The sequence below is a fragment of the Terrapene carolina genome, unplaced genomic scaffold, assembly GCF_002925995.2.
Source record: "Terrapene carolina triunguis isolate 2854851 unplaced genomic scaffold, T_m_triunguis-2.0 Scaffold374, whole genome shotgun sequence".
NCBI lineage: Eukaryota > Metazoa > Chordata > Testudines > Emydidae > Terrapene > Terrapene triunguis.
In genome coordinates this window covers 5775511-5795096 of record NW_020664725.1, presented here as the reverse complement: position 1 = coordinate 5795096, position 19586 = coordinate 5775511, and the positions used below count along the sequence as shown (strand labels likewise).

The window sequence follows — 19586 nt, the reverse complement described above, 5'->3', positions numbered from 1 at the left end:
TTTTTTTGGCTGCTTGAGGCGGCCAAAACCCTGGAGCCGGCCCTGGTGTGAGTGAGAGAGAGAGAGAGAGAGAGAGAAAGAGAGAGTGAACAGATAAAACATTATATTTATCTATTTTTTTAACCTGGCATCAAGGTTAACATCACCAGTGAGTTAACACCAGTCATATCTACAAGTTCGGTATGTATGAATACATAATAACATTCAGTTTTATATATTACAGTGGTTCTCAAACTTTTTTACTGGTGACTCCTTTCACATAGCAAGCCTCTGAGTGCAACCCCCCCTTATAAATTAAAAACACTTTTTAATATATTTAACACCATTAAAAATGCTGGATGCAAAGTGGGGTCTGCGGTGGACGCTGACAGCTCGCGACCCCCCCATGTAATAACCTCGCAACCCCCCGAGGGGCCCCGACCCCCAGTTTGAGAACCCCTGATATATTACTTTTAATCAGCAGATCTCAAAGCATTTTACAAACCAAGGATAAGTATAACCATGCCCACATTACAGAGGGGGAAACTGAGCCAAAGAACACAGAGATCTATTACAGAAATAGAACCCAGGTCTGCTTACATGTGGTACAAAGCCATAGTCACTTTACCACATGGCTATCATATGCTATAGACGGCTTTTGGTGTAGTGACTTAGTGTACGTATAGAGAATTAAAATGCAAAATATTTTTTAAGTTGGAATGTGTAACATGAAAAGCACTTATCACTGCATTAACTCTCCAAGTGGTGTGGAATTCCCATTCTTCTTGAAAAAGGGAGACAGGGGAGTGTCTTTTTTGCACTGTTATGCATGTTTTTATAAAATTGAAATGAGTGTTTTGTAAAACACTTGTGAGACCACTTAAGTGGGCTTGTCCCTTATGGAACTGCACTGAAAACAGAATGCAGGTGTAAAAGGAAAGATGAAATCACAACTTGACAATTTGCTAGAGCAAAAGAAGAAGATATGTGATATCACATATGAAGCAGTTTCCTAAATAGCCAAATCTATAATACAGCCAATTTACCTGGCTAAACAATGTTGCAGAACTTAAAGGCTATTGTGCTAACTGAGCTCTCAATTTATAAGCAGCTTCCCATTTATTTCAGTGGAAAGTCTCATTTAAAAAGAAAATAAAAGACCTGAGATGGTCCTAAAAGAACCTCAATCCACTTCGTCAGCGTTTTCCACTCATATCCTTAGTTGTATTTTAAAATGAGTGAAAGGCCACAATGACTACAGAGTTAGATGGTCTGATCTTCAGAGATGCTGAGCTCCCGCTAAATGTGCTAGGAGTTGTTGGTGGCTCAGTATTTCTGAAAATCAGGCCGTAATTAATCCCTTTAGCCATTGGGTTTGTTCCTTTTTATGAAAGGAAAGGGGAATATCCGGGAATGTTTGCAAAATATTATCAAAATCTAGTTACTGCTTGTCATTCGCACCTGCTCCTAAGGGACAGTAGTACACGGTGAACACAGCCATTAGAAACGTTCTGGACCAGAGTCTCATTTGTACTAAGGCTCCTTTGCACTGGTCTGGAATTTCCATCCACTTTAAGACCCTTTTACACAGCCGGAGCAATGTAAAGTGACCTTAGTGAGAATGGGAATCAGGCCCTTCATCTTTCATTTTGACACAGCTGTTTACAAAGCGTGACAATAAAACAGGCCCCAACACCAAACTCTGCAGAATTCCTTTCAATGTTTGGCATAGAGTAAAAGGCCTCCTGTCTAGGGGGACAAATATAGTCCACTCAGATAGATAAGAATGAGCCCTGCTCATTCCCACTTATACAGTCACGATCCACAACATCCAAAGTTTTTGACAGATCGCCGGAGACAGCACTAGGATCCACAACCCCATGAGCACAGCCTGTCCCTCAGAACAAACACAAGCATGGAGACACTAGACTTGTCAGCATTCACATGCTATAAATAGACCCATTTGGGAACATACCTTTGAATTCTGCAGAAAATAATTGTATTAGGAGAAATTTTGGGCAGCGCTGAATATAAAAAGGATCAATATTGGGGATTTTAAAAAAAAATCAAGAACTCTCTCTCCTACTTAAAGGCACATAACATGAAATAGAGACAAAGTCAGGGTTAAAAGTCATAATTTACAAAGCAAATGCCCAGACCTTTCTTGCTGATAACTCCTTACAAGAATCGTAGAAATGTAGGGTTTGAAGGAACCTTGAAAGGTTTTCTAGTCTATTCTCCCATCCCAAGGTAGAACCAATTAAACCTATATTATTAAACCTAAAAGAATTTACAAGCCTACCTCATTTTTTATCATGTATGTTGTGTACCTTTTGTACTTTGTGCTTGACTCAGCTCAGACGACGGAAACAAAATATAATCCTTATCATGCTGGAACCTGATCTGCAAATGCTTAAACATAACTTTACTCACATGAGTAGTCCCTTTAACTCAATGGCCTTACATGAGTAAAGTCACATGCGAGTAGGTGTGCAGGGTTGGGCCCTTTCTAAGTTACTCTCTAGTCAACTTCACTTGCTTCTTCTCATGTGATTTTCAACTATATAGGCTTTGATAGATAGAAACATAGTTATATTGTTACTTGTTATAGCATTGTTTAACAACAGCCAAATGCTGCAACATTTGGGTTCCAAGCACTGTAAGAGATGTCTAAATCCAAACAACAACAAAATGGGTCCATGAAAATTAAAAAAAATAAATCTATCAGTCTGAGACTTCATAAAAACTTTTGTTGTAACATGATTTAAATAGAGGTACTAAACTACCTTATAATGTGACTTAAGTGCTTACAATGAAAGCATGATTCAAATTGACTCATTGAGGCACTGATCCAACTCCTATTTAATTGACTTCAGTAGGAGTGAAATTGAGCTGTAAGTCATTCTAAATAAAACAATCCATCAATTGTTCTTCACCCTCATCCCCAAACCCTGTTCCATCATTTATTATTGTTCTATAATGTATTCCCACAAAGCAAAAACAACTATTCCAATTCTAACACCGTCCCCTACTACTCAACGGCCAGATTCGCTATTAGAGAGAGCAGGTGGGCGAGACAATATCTTTTACTGGACCAACTTCTTTTTGGTGAGTCAGGCAAGCTGTTGAGCTTGCACAGAGCTCTTCTTCAGATCTGTGTAAACTCCAAAACTTGTGTCTCTCACCAACAGAAGTTGGTCCAATAAAAGATATTATTATCTCACCCACCTTATCTCTCTAATATGCTGGGACCAAGACAGCTACATCAACACTGCAAGCTTCACTGTTATCAAGTGATCTAAAACAAATCTGCTAGTGAAAAGCAACTAAAATGGACATCAGTCTGCAATGATCTACAGTCCCTTCTATCACCCTCCTGCTTTATAGAATATTTCAAATATCAACTATTCCAGCCTTCAGTCCTCAGAAAATAAAAAGTATTGCAAGTGTTGAGATCAAATGGGAGTTTTGAACAAAAACAAATGGAAGGATAAAGGCAGGTGTGTTTGTAAAATATTCATGGAAACGCTCAGCAATAAAACAGGAGAATATGTCCTAGATTATTCATTATTATTCTAGATTTCAGTGAGATTTTTCACATCTTTTATTGTTTGTGAATAAGGGCAAACCCCAACATACAATCTTCCTAATATATTTCAATATAGCTTTGTGGCTACATTTTAAGCTCTTCCATATATGTACGTTAGTACAGTGAATCTTATCCAGGGAACAACCTTATTAGTCTTAAAAGATCTCCTAAGTAACCACAAACATATGTACATTTCTTTGCCTTGCAGAACACCTCTCTTAAGCAACCCCATCCTTGTGTGTTTACTTAAAAGAGGTTTTATTATATATGTGTAGTATATAGGGAATAGGCTCCTGTATGCCTAAAGAAATAGAATCCTGTTCCCTCATCTGCTTTAATAGTGAGAATTAAAGCTGATCAGGATTTTTTGGATGAATCCACTGAAATCAAGGGATTTGCATCATCTGAGGATATGGCCCTGAGTAACGTATTGTTTTTGCCATGCGTAATCTGGAATATAAATGTTCTATTAATATATGGATCCCTAAAATGCAGGGCTTCTCCTCCAAAACAGCAGTGAGAGTGAAGTACTGTACTTGGACTAGGTTTATAGTGAAAGCTATCTCTTATTTTGAAATAAATCAGTAAATAGTGTAACAACACTACATGAAAAACCCCACAAATGTAGGAGCTGATAGTTCAAGTTTTTACTTGGGTGAGCAGTACCATTAAAATCAGTCAACTAATTACATGAGTAAAGAATACTAATGCGGTAAGGGTCTGCAAACTAGAATCCACACACCCACATTCACACCCACACACACACAAAGTTATTGTTAGGGTGTTTTACAAGCCTCAGAGATAAAACCATTTGAAATTTTTCCATCAAAACTTTTTTTGTGAAAAAGTGTTTCTTTTTCAACTAAACAAAAGTTTTGCGGAAAATGTCCATTTTTGTCGCCCCAAAATGGGCTTTCATAAAAAAACCTTGAAACCCAAAAATAAGCCTTTTTGTTTGTTTGCAGATTGTGGTTTTTAGACCCATAACATTTCAAAGAAAAGTTGACAAAAACATTTTTTTCAATCAATATTTTTCCATAGGAGAAAAAACAAATCATTCCCAGCCATCTCTAATAATGGACACGATCCTGGTGTCATTGACTGCCATTGACTTCACTGAGAGAAAATTCCCTTATTGCAATATATATACACCTCTACCTCGATATAACGCTGTCTTCGGGAGCCAAAAAATCTTACCGTGTTATAGGTGAAACCGTGTTATATCGAACTTCCTTTGATCTGCCGGAGTGCGCAGCCCCGCCCCCCCGGAGCACTGCTTTACCGCGTTATATCCGAATTTGTGTTATATCGGGTCGCATTATATCGGGGTAGAGGTGTACATACACCATACAGCTATGCAGAGATACATATAGAATAAATGTTGTTATGGTCTAAAAGAAAATCATTTGGGGTAGATACCTTAGCAAGATTCAGAATTGTCCTCTCATGTTGGAGGGAGAGGGGAATCTTCACAAGGAAGCAACTATATTTCTTCTAAAATAAACAGCTTGGCCCTCCTGCTGCTACAACTTACACTTTACACTGGTATAACTTCACTGACTTCATTGGAGTTGCTCCTGATTTACACAAGGGAAACTGAGAGCAGAGTCAAACCCTTTGTGTGCCCCCCGGTCTATATCATATTAAACTCAATATCCATCTAAGTACTTAAATGGCCCTCCCCGCCATAGGGTGTTATTGATTACCCAGTGTTTCTTAGAGCTACATTCTGTCCATGAGGGATAGTGGAAAGGATTCCGTTAATAAATAAAAATGGACGGTAAAATTAAAAGAAGAAGAAATATTAAATATTTACTGTGTGAGCCCAGATCGTAATGCTCGAATTTTTCAAAGATTCCACTAAAATGAAAGTTTTTAGTCAATTTCACATCGACCCACAAGAAGCTTCTCAGCTAGACCCTGCTCAGTTGCTAGGAACTGAACCACACTCAGAATAAAAGCCATCCGGAGGGAGAAATACACAACAGGAATCCACCTCCGGTGTTTTCCTGGATGCAAACACTTATAAGACCTCGGGATAATGTGCTATACTTAAGCCTGCTCTGAAACACATTCTTCACACTCAGACAATATGTGTGAACGATGAAGCACATGGTTCTATGAAAACATTCCTATCAGGCCTGGAAACTAAAAGCAAAGCAAACGAGGAACAGTCATCTGTATCGATGTTGAACAGATATTGGTTGAGGTCATTTCCATGGGACCTAATCCTGCTCTCCCTTACACCACTTTATTGTAGTGTATTCCATCAGTTTACACCTGCTTTCCTCTGGTGTACATGTTAGGAGAATCAGGCCCTACGTCCTGTTTTCTAGCTAATTCAGGTTAAAACAGGTAAGGAGCTGTCGACAGCCCTTAGTGAAACCAGTACCTCCCTACACTTGTATATGCTACCAGCCTCCACACAACCCAGCTGGAGGGACTCTTCATGTTTTCACTTTGATGGGAAGGTTGTTTTTTATACACTCTGAAGACCCATGGCCTGACCCTGAGTGCACCCAGACTCTCATGGAAATCAGGGAATGATTGGGGATGTGCAAGGAAATCAGGGTCCAGTCCCTTTGTGGGACAGATTCTGCTGTCAATCACACCCATGCAGCCCCTCTGAGTAGAACCCAATGCTTGTATCCAAATGTATAGAAATCAAGGAGGCTGCACAGTAGTAACCATGAGCAGAGTGTGGCCCCGCTCTCGACACCCATCAGCACTGGTTAATAAACATGTACAATGAATACATCTAGTAATCTCTCTGCAGTGTCTAGCTGCTAATTGTCAAGGGCCCATTCCACACCTCATATTTTTACTGTATATTGCATGCAGTAGCAGAAACCATACCTCACTTATACATTTTTCAATGAAGACAAAAGACACAAAGGCATTTGAAAGTCGTCACAGAGTCCGGAACCATTCTCTACCGTCCAAGCCCCCTAAATTAACCCCCACCATGGCCCATGGCCGTGTCCTTCCTGAACTCAAAACTTTCGAAATGTTCATTCCGTGGTTCCTGCATTTTACAGAAGCCCACAAAACACCACCACCACCAATAATAAGTAATAAAATACTATGTGCCACATCAGTTTTCAAACAGAGTGCTCCATTGACTCCAGTGGGATGTTCTATTTAAAAATCTCTGGTACACAGGGTGACCAGATAGCAAGTGTGAATCATGTGGGGCACTTTTGGGGGGGGGGAGGGGAAGGTATAGTTGCATATATAAGACAAATCCCCTAATATCAGGACATCCGGTCACCCTACTGGTATATGACTCTTAGGTAATGCACTAAAAATAACCTTGGGTGAGCTCAGGCAGTACTCGGTCAAGTTTTTAAGCAAAGGTGTTGTCCAAGTGAAAATCTTGGCTTACTTATATCTGTGCTTATTTTTCACACAGTGGCACAAAAGTGATATCGTACAGGGCTCCTTTGTAATGCTGGAGTTTTTCAGATCTGGGATTTTCTGTTCGGTTTCAGTAGAAAGAGAAGGGTCATTTGTAATATTCGGACCCCCGATCCAGCTTTGAATCTCAGATACTGTCAAAGGCTGAGTGTATTCAGGTCCAAGACATTGGCTCAGGCCCTTCTCTAAATATTTAATTGTTGTTATCATTAGCCAACTCATTATTTTCTTTCATGTGTCATATTTTAGCATTTGACACTTTATACATTATTTTTTCTGCTGCAGATATACAGAACATACAGGACAAAGTCTAGGCATCCTGAAGCACGCCAAGCTCTTTAAAATTATTGTTAGGGACTAATCCTCAGTCAGTACAGATCGACACAACTCCACTGAAGTCAACAGAGTTATGCCAATTTACATTAGCTGAGGATCTGGCTTTTCTTTGGCATAATAATTGCATTGGTAATTTTTTCTGCCAAGCTTTGATTTATGCGAGACAGGAAGAAGTTTGTCTTTTGAGATTCTGACAAAGCTCAAACTTTTGTTAGGTCATGACTGAAAGGCAAAACAATGTGTGCATGGATGGTTTGGAGGAGAATCTTATGGCAAAGTCTAGTACAAGGTTTGGATATGCCCATGTATTTCACTGCATATTAACATGCATGTATCATACAGTCTCCCTACATTGTAAAGTATTTCTTCAAGTACCTTACTATTATTAGGAATATTTAGGAACTATTTTTAGGAATATCTTAATAAAGGATCCAGAGTGATCTGGAAATTTATACTTGAGAAATAATTATGCATATTTTTTCCAGGGTTACTGTTTTCTTTTGAATTTTGTCTTTACTGTTTGACATCCATCAACAGGATTTTATTTGTCTTTGTAACTGAAACTGACAGATAAAGTGTTTTTTAAAACGAGAGACTTGTTTTCTTGTTTGCATCACTGTACAAATATGTAGATGAAGGTGACAGCAATATCAGTATCTATTCGCAGAATCTTTTATAGATGTTGAACTTGATCGAATCCGATGAAGTCTGCGCCTGCTGCTGCTTTGGGGCTATATTAACAAAAATGATGATTTTGGCCACTCTCTCTGGTTTTTAGTTCTGGACAGATAGAGTTGTGTTATACTCCTGTGATGGCAATTCAATCCCAGTTGAAGATGCATGACTGACAGGAGCTTTGGTGTACTCAGGTGTAAATTAGTCTGGTAGAAGGTATTACCCACAACTTTGCATTTGTTTTATTTAACAGGATTAATACAGCTGTTATGTTTCAGATAATAGGCTTTGGGTGGAAGGGGATCTCATTTTTCTCCACACTTTGATACACATGCTGTATCCATTCCCCTTTCCTTTCCCACAGTTCCCTGCTCTCCCCCAGGAACTCCGTAACAGTATCCCTTCAATTAAAAGGAAAAGGTCTGGCTAAACATTAGCCCAACACAAATGGTTTCCACCCGGATTTTAAAAAGTGTCCCAGATCAAATTCAAAGTGGAGTTAGCTTGTCCATTCCTAGGCTTTTTCAACCCAGACCACATGGAATTTCATATTGCTCTGCAGTCATTGGTCTAAAACTGAGCTGCTTTAAGACATAAGAAATCTACTTTCTCTGTGTGTTTTCCTAAAAGTTGACAAGCCTGACAGAAGTTCAGGAATATCAAAGTTCATGCTTTGCTGCATAAGCCCACAACTTCCCATAGGATCCAACATTTATAGATGCCCTGTAGTTTAATCCACATAGCAAAAAAAGAGAGAAAAGGAAACAGTAGCCCAAAAAGCTTTAACCTGGGCCTCTCCCTCTCTCCCTTGGGAAAAGATGTCAAACAACTATTCCAGTCTCCAATAGATTTTACATTAGAGAGTCATATTTCTCAAGTCTCAGGTAAAAAAATAGAGAGAGAGAACTGAGTCCCGTCTCTACTGAAATCAATGGAAAGTATCATTTCAGTGGGAGCAGAATAAAGCTAGGAAAGTCACCTTTGGAGGCATGCTGTCCCATTGGTATCTATCAAGGAGGATAACTAGAAGAGGATTAACATTTTCAAAAGGGCCGAAGTGGATTTAGGGCCTTGTCTATACACAAAAGTTGTAGCACTTTAACTATTCTGAAATAGCTAAAATGGTACAACTTCCATGGATGCGGTTATAAAAGTGCTTATACTAGTATAGCATTCCCATACGGGAAGGCAAATAATCTATACCAGTGAAAGGCACTTTGTTACCAATATAACGGCGTCCACGCTAGGGGTGGTATTAGTGTAACTACTTCAATTAAAAAAATAAAATAAAAGCATACCCCTAACTGAAATAGTTATCCTGATACAAAAACTGTGTGTAAACCAAGCTTCTAAGTCACTGGGGCATTTTACTCACGTTCTGATGAGCAACAGTACAGATGTTGTGGAAGATGGAATACGTAGAATAGGCAAACACAATGAATGCCCAAAGAATGTCAGCTTTGATGAACTGAAACAGAGCCCCGACCCAAAGCTCTTGGGTTCTTTTCTATCCAACAACCCTGTGAATGTAAATAGTTTAGAGGCTGCGTAGAGCAAATACTATTTGTTTTTATTACTATTTAACATCAGGGACTCCAGGGATTACATTTTGTTTTTAAGTATCCAGTGCCCTGGCTTTTATTTTTCAAAGGATCCAACTTATTTTGAAGGGACCAATTCCAGGAAAAGACGATGCAGTTACAGTTTGGCCCTAGAAACTGAAACATCTTTGATTTCCAAACACTTACAGTATACATCACCCCAAGAGCTAACCGGGTGTCAGGTTTAATGATTGAAGTCAAGATTAAAAAAAAAAAAGCCAGTAAACAGGATAGAATTAATACAGGCTCATTCAAGCATATTTTTGTTTACTTACATTTTTAAATATTATGCATTTTGATAATAGAGTCCTACTCAGTTGGAAATATTGTCTGAAGGCTTCTCTGACCTTCAGATCATACAATAACAAAACCCCCAAAATAGAAAACTTTAAATAATAGAACTACAACAATTAATAAGTCAGGTTAGTTAGTTAGTTGCTACATAACATGCAAAGGCCATTAAATGAATGAACAGGGATATTCCTACTGTCCAAGATATCAGAGTCCAAGAAGCTAGCATCAGAGAGCTATTAACAACCATCTGAAAAATAGTCCTCTTTATTAAGAATATATAATTTTTGGCATCTGATTATGGTGGATCTTAACCACCACATATAGTTGAACCTGGCTAACTATTTTGTGCTAAGTTATATACTTGCAGGGCCTTCTCGTTGCTTTTTGTCAACAAATGTCAGGCGTTTACACTTCTACAGTAAATGTAAGTATACCATAATGGGCCTCTTTTATAGTGAAGTTATTCCCCCCTCTCCCTCCCAATTTTACTCTGGGTATGATCCAAGCCCAACAGGAGTCTTTCCATTGACTTCAACGGGCTTAGGTTCAGAGGTGTGAACATCCCCCTCAACCAGAACTTCGGATACGTTGAAACGATTCAGAACTTTCATTCTGCTTCTCTGGCACACTCTGCAGGGTAAGTTCATTCTGTGCTGATTCCACTGCACATGTTAAATATTTAACTCTTGACCGTAGGCAAAAGAAAAATGTTTTCCCTTTGGTTTCCAGTGCTTCTAAGATCTCTCTTCCGATCAGAAAGGGGCAATGTTGGATACCTGCGCTGCTTTAGACATAAGACATTTTATATCATCAATCCAAGAGGGACCCTCAAACAAATGTTAAAGGCCTATCTCCCTTAGCCAGGTTGGAGACTAAATGCATCAAAATGTAAAAAGACAGCCAAACAGTAGGGTAAATGCCACAGTGCTACCTTTTCTTTTGAAATGTTTGATCTGGACAGTAGGTGATTATTTTATTTGCTTTATGTGTTTTTTTTATCTTTCATCTTTATTTATATGTATGTGTTTAACTCCATTTCTTGGCCAATGACAGAATTCCCTCTCTTATAATAAAAGGATTCACATGACCTAAATTTTTAACTGTAGCTATAAATCCACCCGTGGCTTACAGTTTGAAAGTGTGGACTATTGTAGCCACTTCTCTTATGGTTTTAATCACACCAGCAAATCCCTCCCAGTGCTTCTCAACCAATGCAACTTTATGAAGCATATTCCAGTAGAAACCAGAATCTTCGATCAACCCAGTCATGGCATAGGTCAGATGGATTTGGGGCTATTAGCAGAATCCCTAGGGGAAATTCAGTGAACTACTAAACACAGAAAGTAACAGGGTTTAAATATAATTAGAACATATGTGTCATGATAGCATCATCCACGACTGCTGTGTCAGTTCATTTGTCTATGAATTATTATCTCAGCCTTGCAAAACCAGCGTTTTCCATAGCTGGCATGGAATCACCCATAAAAATACACTCAACCTTCCCACAGGCTTGATGATAATGAAACAGCTAATGACAGTTTATTCACCCATCAAAACTAAATCAGAAGTGCTTACCCCAGATAAGCAGCTAAGTATTGTTTTATAATGCTGAGCTATTTTTACAGCCCTGTAAATTACTGGATGTTTGGGTTATTGCTCCTCTGAAAGTCTTGGGGGATTTTTGGTAGCCTGGTTTCTTTTATGGTACTTCCCCTCTATGTAAAATAGAATTGTCCTACAGTGAAAAGAGAAAAATCTTTACTCTGGAGTGGAAGGTTAGTCTGGTCCGATTCCTGCATGACTGGAGTTAACGGGTGTTTTGCCATTGACTCCAACGTGAGCAGGACTGGCCCTCCGTAAGGATTTGCAGCCTGCACTCTGCTGTGCATTGGAGCCATTGGGGACTTTCATTCCACTTTCACTATGGACAGAGTTTCACTGGCTAAACTGTAGCAGAGGGTTAGCTGCAAAAAATCCCTTGCCAGTGGGATCTTGATTAATAACTATCCCTTCCACCAGAAGTATGTCAGTGGTTGGTTAAAAACCAAGCAGGAATCAATATGAGGACATTTATTATGAATAAGAACTGCACTATAACCACCCTCTCTCCAAAAGCAGGTAAAATTGAGGTTTGCTACCGTATTGGCCTCCAGCATCTTTCTATTTAATTAGTAATATTTGCAAATTGGGGTATTGAGGCAGGGGGAGCTGTAGATCTTGCATGAACTAAATAAGTCCCTATTTTTAAAAAAAAATAAAAATCTATGGGTCAGACTGATGTCACTTAAATCAAGTTTTACACCGGTATAATTTCATTAAGATCAGTGAGGTTCCTCTTCATTTACTGCCAGAGGAATCGGGGGGGCAAACTGTGGGGGATCAATCTGTAGGCAGCACTCCCCACTGATTTCAGCAGAGACTTCTTGTATTTTCAGGTTCAGAACATTCCATTAATTTTTAGCATCAGCATTACCAGGAATTGGTCCTTTAGAAACATTTTTTGAAATAACTTTAATTATCAGTTTTATCATTAGGTTCTCCAAAGTTATAAATGTTTCTACTAAAAGTGTGTGGGGAGGACACAGAGTTTTGGGGAGAATAAAAGTCTGCTGAGCCCTCTAACTGCTTAGCAGTCTTGCGAAGTTCATAGTGTCCTAGCGAGGAGAAAACTTTTCTGCCTGTAATGTATCAGAAGAGTGACATTTATTTTGGGTGCACGCCTAACAAACTGCATCAGACTAATTTGTTTGCAAAAGCACATATGGCTCTGATTCTGCAAATCACTTCCACTGAAGGCATCCATCAGTTGAAGTGAGTGTGCTCCACAGCCGTGCGGGGGTCTACTGGTGCAAATCTGTACGTAGAATCTAGCCCTGTGTTTGTAACATGAACAGAATGTTTTCCGTTTTCCCATTTGATATGTCCTAACTTCTTCCAAAGCTAATGGGAGATTTGGGTATCCAAATAATGCAAGATCAGGCCATTGAACAACAGTGGAACTATTATTACTAGGGCTATTATTATTATTATTTATTCGTGTTCCCATTGATGTCACTGACCATTTTATAAGTGACTTCTCTGAGTCTTGATCAGGGCTTTAATCCATCTAGTTGGGGGTATATATGTTCTGGATATTTTCCCCCCAACCATTTATTTGTGGATGTTCCAGAGAGAGCTGAAGATGGGTCTGTTGCAGAGGGAGGTAAATAGGGTGTCACTGGATATTTAGCAAACTATAGAAAAATACAAAGCGTAGAGGAAAGATGCATCGACTGGCTGAGGAGTTTGTGAATGTTTTGGCCAGAGAGGAGAGCGTTTAGGGGAAAGGGTTTTCCTTAGTTCACCGCTGCAAATATGTCATCGCGCCTGCAGAGTCCACACTGGGAAATCGAGCTACTTTATTGCCCCTCACCGCCACCACACATTAAAAAGGGCTTTGCTTGCAAATCTTTTCTGTGCACTCTCAGCTCCCCACCACACACTTGCTTGTTCCAATCCCAGGCGAAACCCTAGCGCCCAGGGTTCTTGCAGAGACAAAAAATCCCTTCCCTTGTGGTGGCTGGGCGCTGCAAAATCTCAGGGAGCTTGGTGCCAGGGTCAGACACACACACACACACACACCCAGATCCAGCCTTCCTGGGAGGTAGATGCAGAAGGGAATGGGGGGGGAGGGAGATGAGAAAATTCAAGCTCTTACCAGTACAGGAGTGCAGAGGTTTGGGTCTGACGATGAGAGAAGGGCAGACAGAGTAAAGGGAAAGTTTCTCAAAGTAATCGCAGGTCTCCTTGGATAGGATCTCATCGATCATGAAAGTCTTGTAGCGCCTCCTGGCTGCCTTGAGCTGCCCGGGGGAGGCGAGCCTCAGCTCGCCATGGCAGTGCATGGTGGAAGCCCCCTTCCCCGAAGAGCGGCCCGGGCTTTGGGACGCCGGAGAAAGGACCTCTCCCTTTCTAAGGGGCGTGGGGAGGGTCCCAGGGAGCGGAGCGGGGCTGCCAAAGGGTGGCCCCCCACCCCAGGCGTGGTCTCTGCGGCTTGCCGGGGTGAATGAGCGCTCTCCAGCGTGCGCTCGCTCGGCTGCTATATAAACCTCCCGATAAGCATCTCGCCGAGCCCTTTTTAGGACACTTCAGCTGTCAATCAGGGCAGCCTCCGGCTTCTCCTGCGCTCATCCCCGGCGCTCCCTGCTTCCCCCAGCTCGCGGCTGGGAGGATCCCGGGCGCACGGGCGCGCGCGCTCTATTTTAAGCGACCGGGGTGTGTTTTTAATTCGGCTTTGCCTTCCAATGCTGGAAAGCTTCCAGGGTGACTTTTTCTCTCTCTCTCTCCACCCCCCACCCCCGTAATTAGTTTAAGGCTTGAAAATTCAAGTAGCAATGTGGTCCATCAGGAAGTTATTAAGCACTTTGGAACAATTGTACAGAGAGAGCAAATATACACCAGCGCTCTGAGATGTGTTGCAGAGAGAAGCTTTCTTAGCTTCAGGACAATTAATTACCTATTTCCCTCCCTTTGCACGAACTGTCTGTAAGAAACACTCGTTTGTGGGTATGTACTTGTGCACACACCAACCCACAAATGAGTATTTCTTTACCGACAGTTCGTGTAAAGGGAGACAAAATAGGAGGTAATTACGTGTTCAGAAGCTAATAGAGCTTTTATAATGGCTAAACAATTAAGGAATTTGCTGTGTTTGCGGCCAAGGGCTTGGAGTATTATACAGAGAGAACTATAGGTGTACTGTATTGTAAACACTTTCTTCACTAATGCAGCATTAGTCGCTATTGGGTTGTTTTCAGATAAGTTTCTGCCTGGCCATTTTCTCTCAGCTGTTTATCAGATAACTTTGTGGTCTTTGGAAATGCAGTTTTCCCCCCTACCGAGTAGTACTGAACACCTCGCTCCAGAGTATGAAGCTCAGACAGATTAAAAATGGAAAGAGATTCTTGGCAAATAGTGTCACTTTCATTGCTTGCAAGTGTTTTGCAGAAATTATTATTTGTTAATGTTCCATAATTGTTCTTAAGTGCTGCTACTCATTTTCTCGTCTCCTTTTAAGCAATCATGTGTCAATTCGTTTACTTCTAAAGATTATTAATTTTTCTTTGTTGTTTAATTTCAAATGCCTCTGGGCTTTCGTGCAATTTTCCTGCGCTTTGCAGAAGCCAAACATTTCCTGATGACTTAGCTCGATTTTTATTTCTCTGGTTTATGTTCATACTGTGTCAATTTCTTCCCGATTTGCAGGAAGAATCGTTCTTGAGATAGGGATTTGTACTGCTTTTAGAAATGATCCCACGCCTCGTTTTGAACAGGATTTTTTCAGCACAAGAATTATTTGAATTACTTTTGACATCAATTGTTTGTTGATTCTGGTCTGTCCCTCATTAACTAAATTGCGTGAATCGACTATATGATGCAAACAATTGTTAAATTAATTAAGAAAGTAGCTATATACTGAATTTTTCTAAGTATAGATTTATTATTAGATGTAATAAATACATTAATATATTCTGCAAAACTGTATTGCTCACTTTTTTATTTTCAAAGTCACGTTGACCTATAAGGTAACAAAGCATATATTTTAATTTTTAGAAAGTTGAGAAATTATAGATTTCGTGTTTGTTTGTATGGAAAGTATTGTGTTTTGAAAGAGAAAAAACAATCTATTCAGAGTCTTTAGCATGGAGTTTGGGTAACTTTTTGTTTGCTGTGGTTCCATTATAAAACATATATTGGAATCCTGTTACAATTGTCTTCCGTTTGATCAATATTTCTTTTTCTATTGCAAATACTGTTTGGTTTTACGGTCTATTTTGAGAACCATAAAAATAATGTGGATATCCTTTCTAAACGCTGTCAAAAATTGGAATAGCAAGCTCAGGGAAACAGACGATCTAATTTTGATGTTTTCTTCAAATATAGAGCAATTTTTTAAATGTACAGATACCTGTTTTAAAAAACCCCAATCAGCAATTTTTATAAATCAGAGAGAGAACACCAATAATCTTTGTTCATTAAAAGTAATTAGGAACGCATCAATATTTAAAATAAATAGTATTTTATTTACTACACTTGGAATATACTTTGTTTATTCTTTTTGCAGCTGAGAAATTAAAGGTGATTACAGTAAACAGGAATTTAATTAAAATGGTAAGGGATGAGTTCAAACAAAAATGTGTCCGAATGCTCTTAATTATTTTTATTTTTAAATTGAAGAACTGTTGTTTAAATTGCTAAACCACCCCAAAAATATCTCGAGGGATTAGATTATTTTATAGTAATAATAGCAATATCCAGTTTTTAATGCGAAAACAAACAGATTTTAAGAACTACATTTTCAAGGCAACAGATAACACGAATAATGATTATTTCAAAGAAATAAAATATCTAACGATAACTCAAAGTGTCATCATAAATAGCGAACGTTTGCTGATCATAAGTAAATAAATAAAGTCCCAAAGAAGTCAGGGTTTGAATCCTGAAACGGAAAAACCCCACAATATGTGAAAGCAGATAGGGTCATTATGCTTCCTTGCGTTTGCTGCGCCTTCTTTGTTTGTGGCTAGTAGCTGGAGATGGGCAATTTCCCCTGGCATTTCAGAGTGCAGTTGCTGCAGTGAAATAGCTTTAAGGGAATCTGACAAGACACAGCAGATAAATCTATGACTTCTGCTAATTTTAGGGTGCAGGACAGATGCTGAGAGTGAAACAGCCTTTCATGAAATTGACAAGCTGCAAAGCAGAAATCTATTTCAGTGGAGCTGTTACGCTTTACACCCAGCTGATTCAAGGACTTGGGTCCTTTATTGTCTGGTTTATTTCACTCCTGCATCTGAAAGTCTGGTTCCTGGCAGATCTGCAGCTGACACTTCGGTCTTTACCAGGTTCTCATCAGCCACTCCAGGAGCCGCAAACTCCCCGGCTAGATCCCAGGGAGAGCTGAATTGGCAGATGGGATCAGTTTTCTGAAGTGTCCAAAAGAACTTTGTTAATAATGAGAATTTTAAAAAAAGAAAAGAAAAAAAAACTAGAGCAATAAGATGGGTTATGTGGAATGAAACACACGCTGGCTGTCAATCATAAAAGGAGTGCTTTGGTCAGGAATAATCAGGGGTTTTGTTTCCAACATTAATGAAGTGGCTGGAAAACCAAACATCTGCCAAAGAGACTCAAACCCCGCACAGCTGTTGGAGCCACCAAGCGTCTCCCGAAGCAGGGCTGCCTGTCTGGTAACTCCTTCTCCCCTATGATTGCTTCACTCCCAAGAAATGGGATGAGTGGGGATGGATGGGGAGGAGAAGGAAGGTGAAATGCATGCCATGGTATGTGTGTGAGAGAGGGGGGGAATTGGCAGTAATTTGGGGAGAGGAGGAGGGATACCTGTACTCTACAAAAGGCAGATCAGCCTGAGGTATATAACAGTAACTGGTTGGGACTTCTGCATGTGCCCTTTTACTCAAGGGGGAGAGTGTGTGTGTGTGTGTGTGTATAAAAATCCAGGGACTTGATCCTGCAGCCCATCGTCTCCAATGAATTTTGTTTCTGCAAGGACAGAATCAGAATCAGGGAAGAAATAGGCAAGAATCTAAGCACGTTCCTCAGTTTAGGATCTTTCATGATGAAGACAAGAGAGCTCATCCCTGTGACAGGGGAACACAAGCAAATCGTGCAAATAACAGTCACCCAGCCCCGGAAAGAGGCTTTCAATGGAGAGAGGATGAGTGGCCTTGTGCTTCAGGCTGCAGGAGACGTGGGTTCTGTTTCCAGCTCTGGTGCCGGCTTGTTGTCTGACCTCAATCCAGTCTTAGGACTTTTTGGACAACACCGGTGGCATGACACACTGTTGCCCTGCGCCTTCATTTACACCGGTGCAGAGCAGGCATCAAATAATAATACCAAGTAGATCTCACAGCAGTTGGCAAAGTAGGTCAGAATTCTTAGCCCCATTTTACAGGTGGATTTTACAAATGCCACCTAGTCAGAATGCACTGGCTTTGCACAGCTGTGAATGACTGCAGGCGGTGCGGGCCCTGAGAAAGTTGAGTAACTCCAGCACTACTGGAAGTATTCATTTTAGACAGTGCACAGGAGCTCTGAGAAGGGTTAGATGCTGCATCCTGTCTACTCTAGGACTTCCCCTATTTGCTAACGCGGATATAGCAGCACAGGGGAAAAGGGTGCTTTCTCCCTGCCCCTGCCATGGCTAGTGAGGAGAATTCAGTCCCAAAGGACCCGTCAAAGCAGCTCCCTTCACCAGCACAAAATCCACACACAGAACAATCTGAAAGGCAAATACCATTTTGCCACCTGTCTGGTTCACCTCAAAAGTACCTGAGCCGGGGTAGTCAATTATTTTTGGCAAAGTCCAAATTTCTTGGGCACGGTTTAGTCAAGGTCCAGATTCCAGAGAAAATAATAATTAAAAAATAACAATAACGATAACAATAAGTAAATAAAAAGATTTTGGGGTCCATTCAAAAGCATCTGGCAGTCTGGATTTGGCCCCCGGTCCGCCCATTGACTACCCCGATCCTGAGCCTTAAAACACATCGCTTCTTGCCCTGCACTCTTTGCTGTTCCAAGGGCGCTTTTCAGAAGACCCCGTGCTGCTATTTTTTAAGTCTCTGGATTTCTTTCCCTCTATTTCCAGTTCAACTCCTTTGGGGGGAAAAGTGACAGACACATCAGTTTGCAGGATTATGATTTCAGGGATGCTCTACTTTCAGTATTCTCATTAAAACCTGGATGAGGAGTAGAGAGAAAAGGAGAAGGAGGAAGAAGGTGATCTCAGTGTATGATTGGTGGGGCAGACGGCTGGGCAGGCAAACCACTGGAAATTGCGGCACTAGCACCTGGCTATGAATGCTGTGGATTTAGCACATCTGTTGGCTTCACTCACTCCACCTCACACTGTGCCCAGAGAGATCAGAAGGAGGATTTGCCTTACATGACGTTCTTCACAATTTCTGCTTTCCTCGCTGTCCTAAGACTGGTGCAAAGTGCCAGTTGTGGCTATTCTGCAGGTCAAGTCCTATTTCTATGTTTGGCCATCCAAGCTGGTACAGTTTTCTTCCTGTACATCCCAGCTTCCCCAGTCCTGATTCTGGGCTCATAGCAGTTGCAAGAAAAAAACACACCAAATGTTTACCTGCCAAAAGGAGGCCTACATTTCTTGGCATATACTCAGGTGTACATGCTATCTATACAACACCCATCGGAAAATCTGCACCACCCCATAAACATCTCTCTAAACATCTCCAATTCTGCCAGTGATCCTGCCCCATGACTGGTACGGATTTATTCTATCCGGTTTGGTGTGTTCCTTGGTGCCCTATATAATGGCAGGGCACACCCACCGCTGAGCTTGTGGAGTACGAAATAATGCAGTTCGGGAGAGCACTTGCGCTCTGAGGGGTCCAATCTGGCCACTGCTGAAGCCAAAGGCAAAACTCCCTTTGATTTCAATGGGAGGGGGCCTTAAAACAAGGGAAGCTGTTAAGTTAGTGTGTCTGTGTTCCTACAGGAATGGGCTCTGTGCTACCTGGAAAGGAATTAAACCATGCAGAATTGATCACATTACAGTTGGCCCAAATTGGCCTGTTATAAAAATAGGTCAGTTAAATTGGAGATACAAGCCGATTGCAGGAAGAACAAGATTACACATCCCTACTTGGAGGCAGCATAGTCCAGGAGCC

At 40.6% G+C, this 19586-nt stretch overlaps 1 protein-coding gene across 1 annotated transcript in view; it reads right to left on the bottom strand.

Annotated features, from left to right (window-relative positions):
* The window catches only part of BARX2 (BARX homeobox 2), a 50750-nt gene extending 36826 nt beyond the window's left edge, over positions 1–13924 (bottom strand). Inside the window, exon 1 of the mRNA XM_024209653.3 lies at positions 13589–13924. Within this exon, the coding sequence (XP_024065421.1) occupies positions 13589–13775 (187 nt within the window). The 5' untranslated portion in view covers positions 13776–13924. The remainder of the gene's footprint in view (positions 1–13588) is intronic.
* Positions 13925–19586: the final 5662 nt, after the last annotated feature.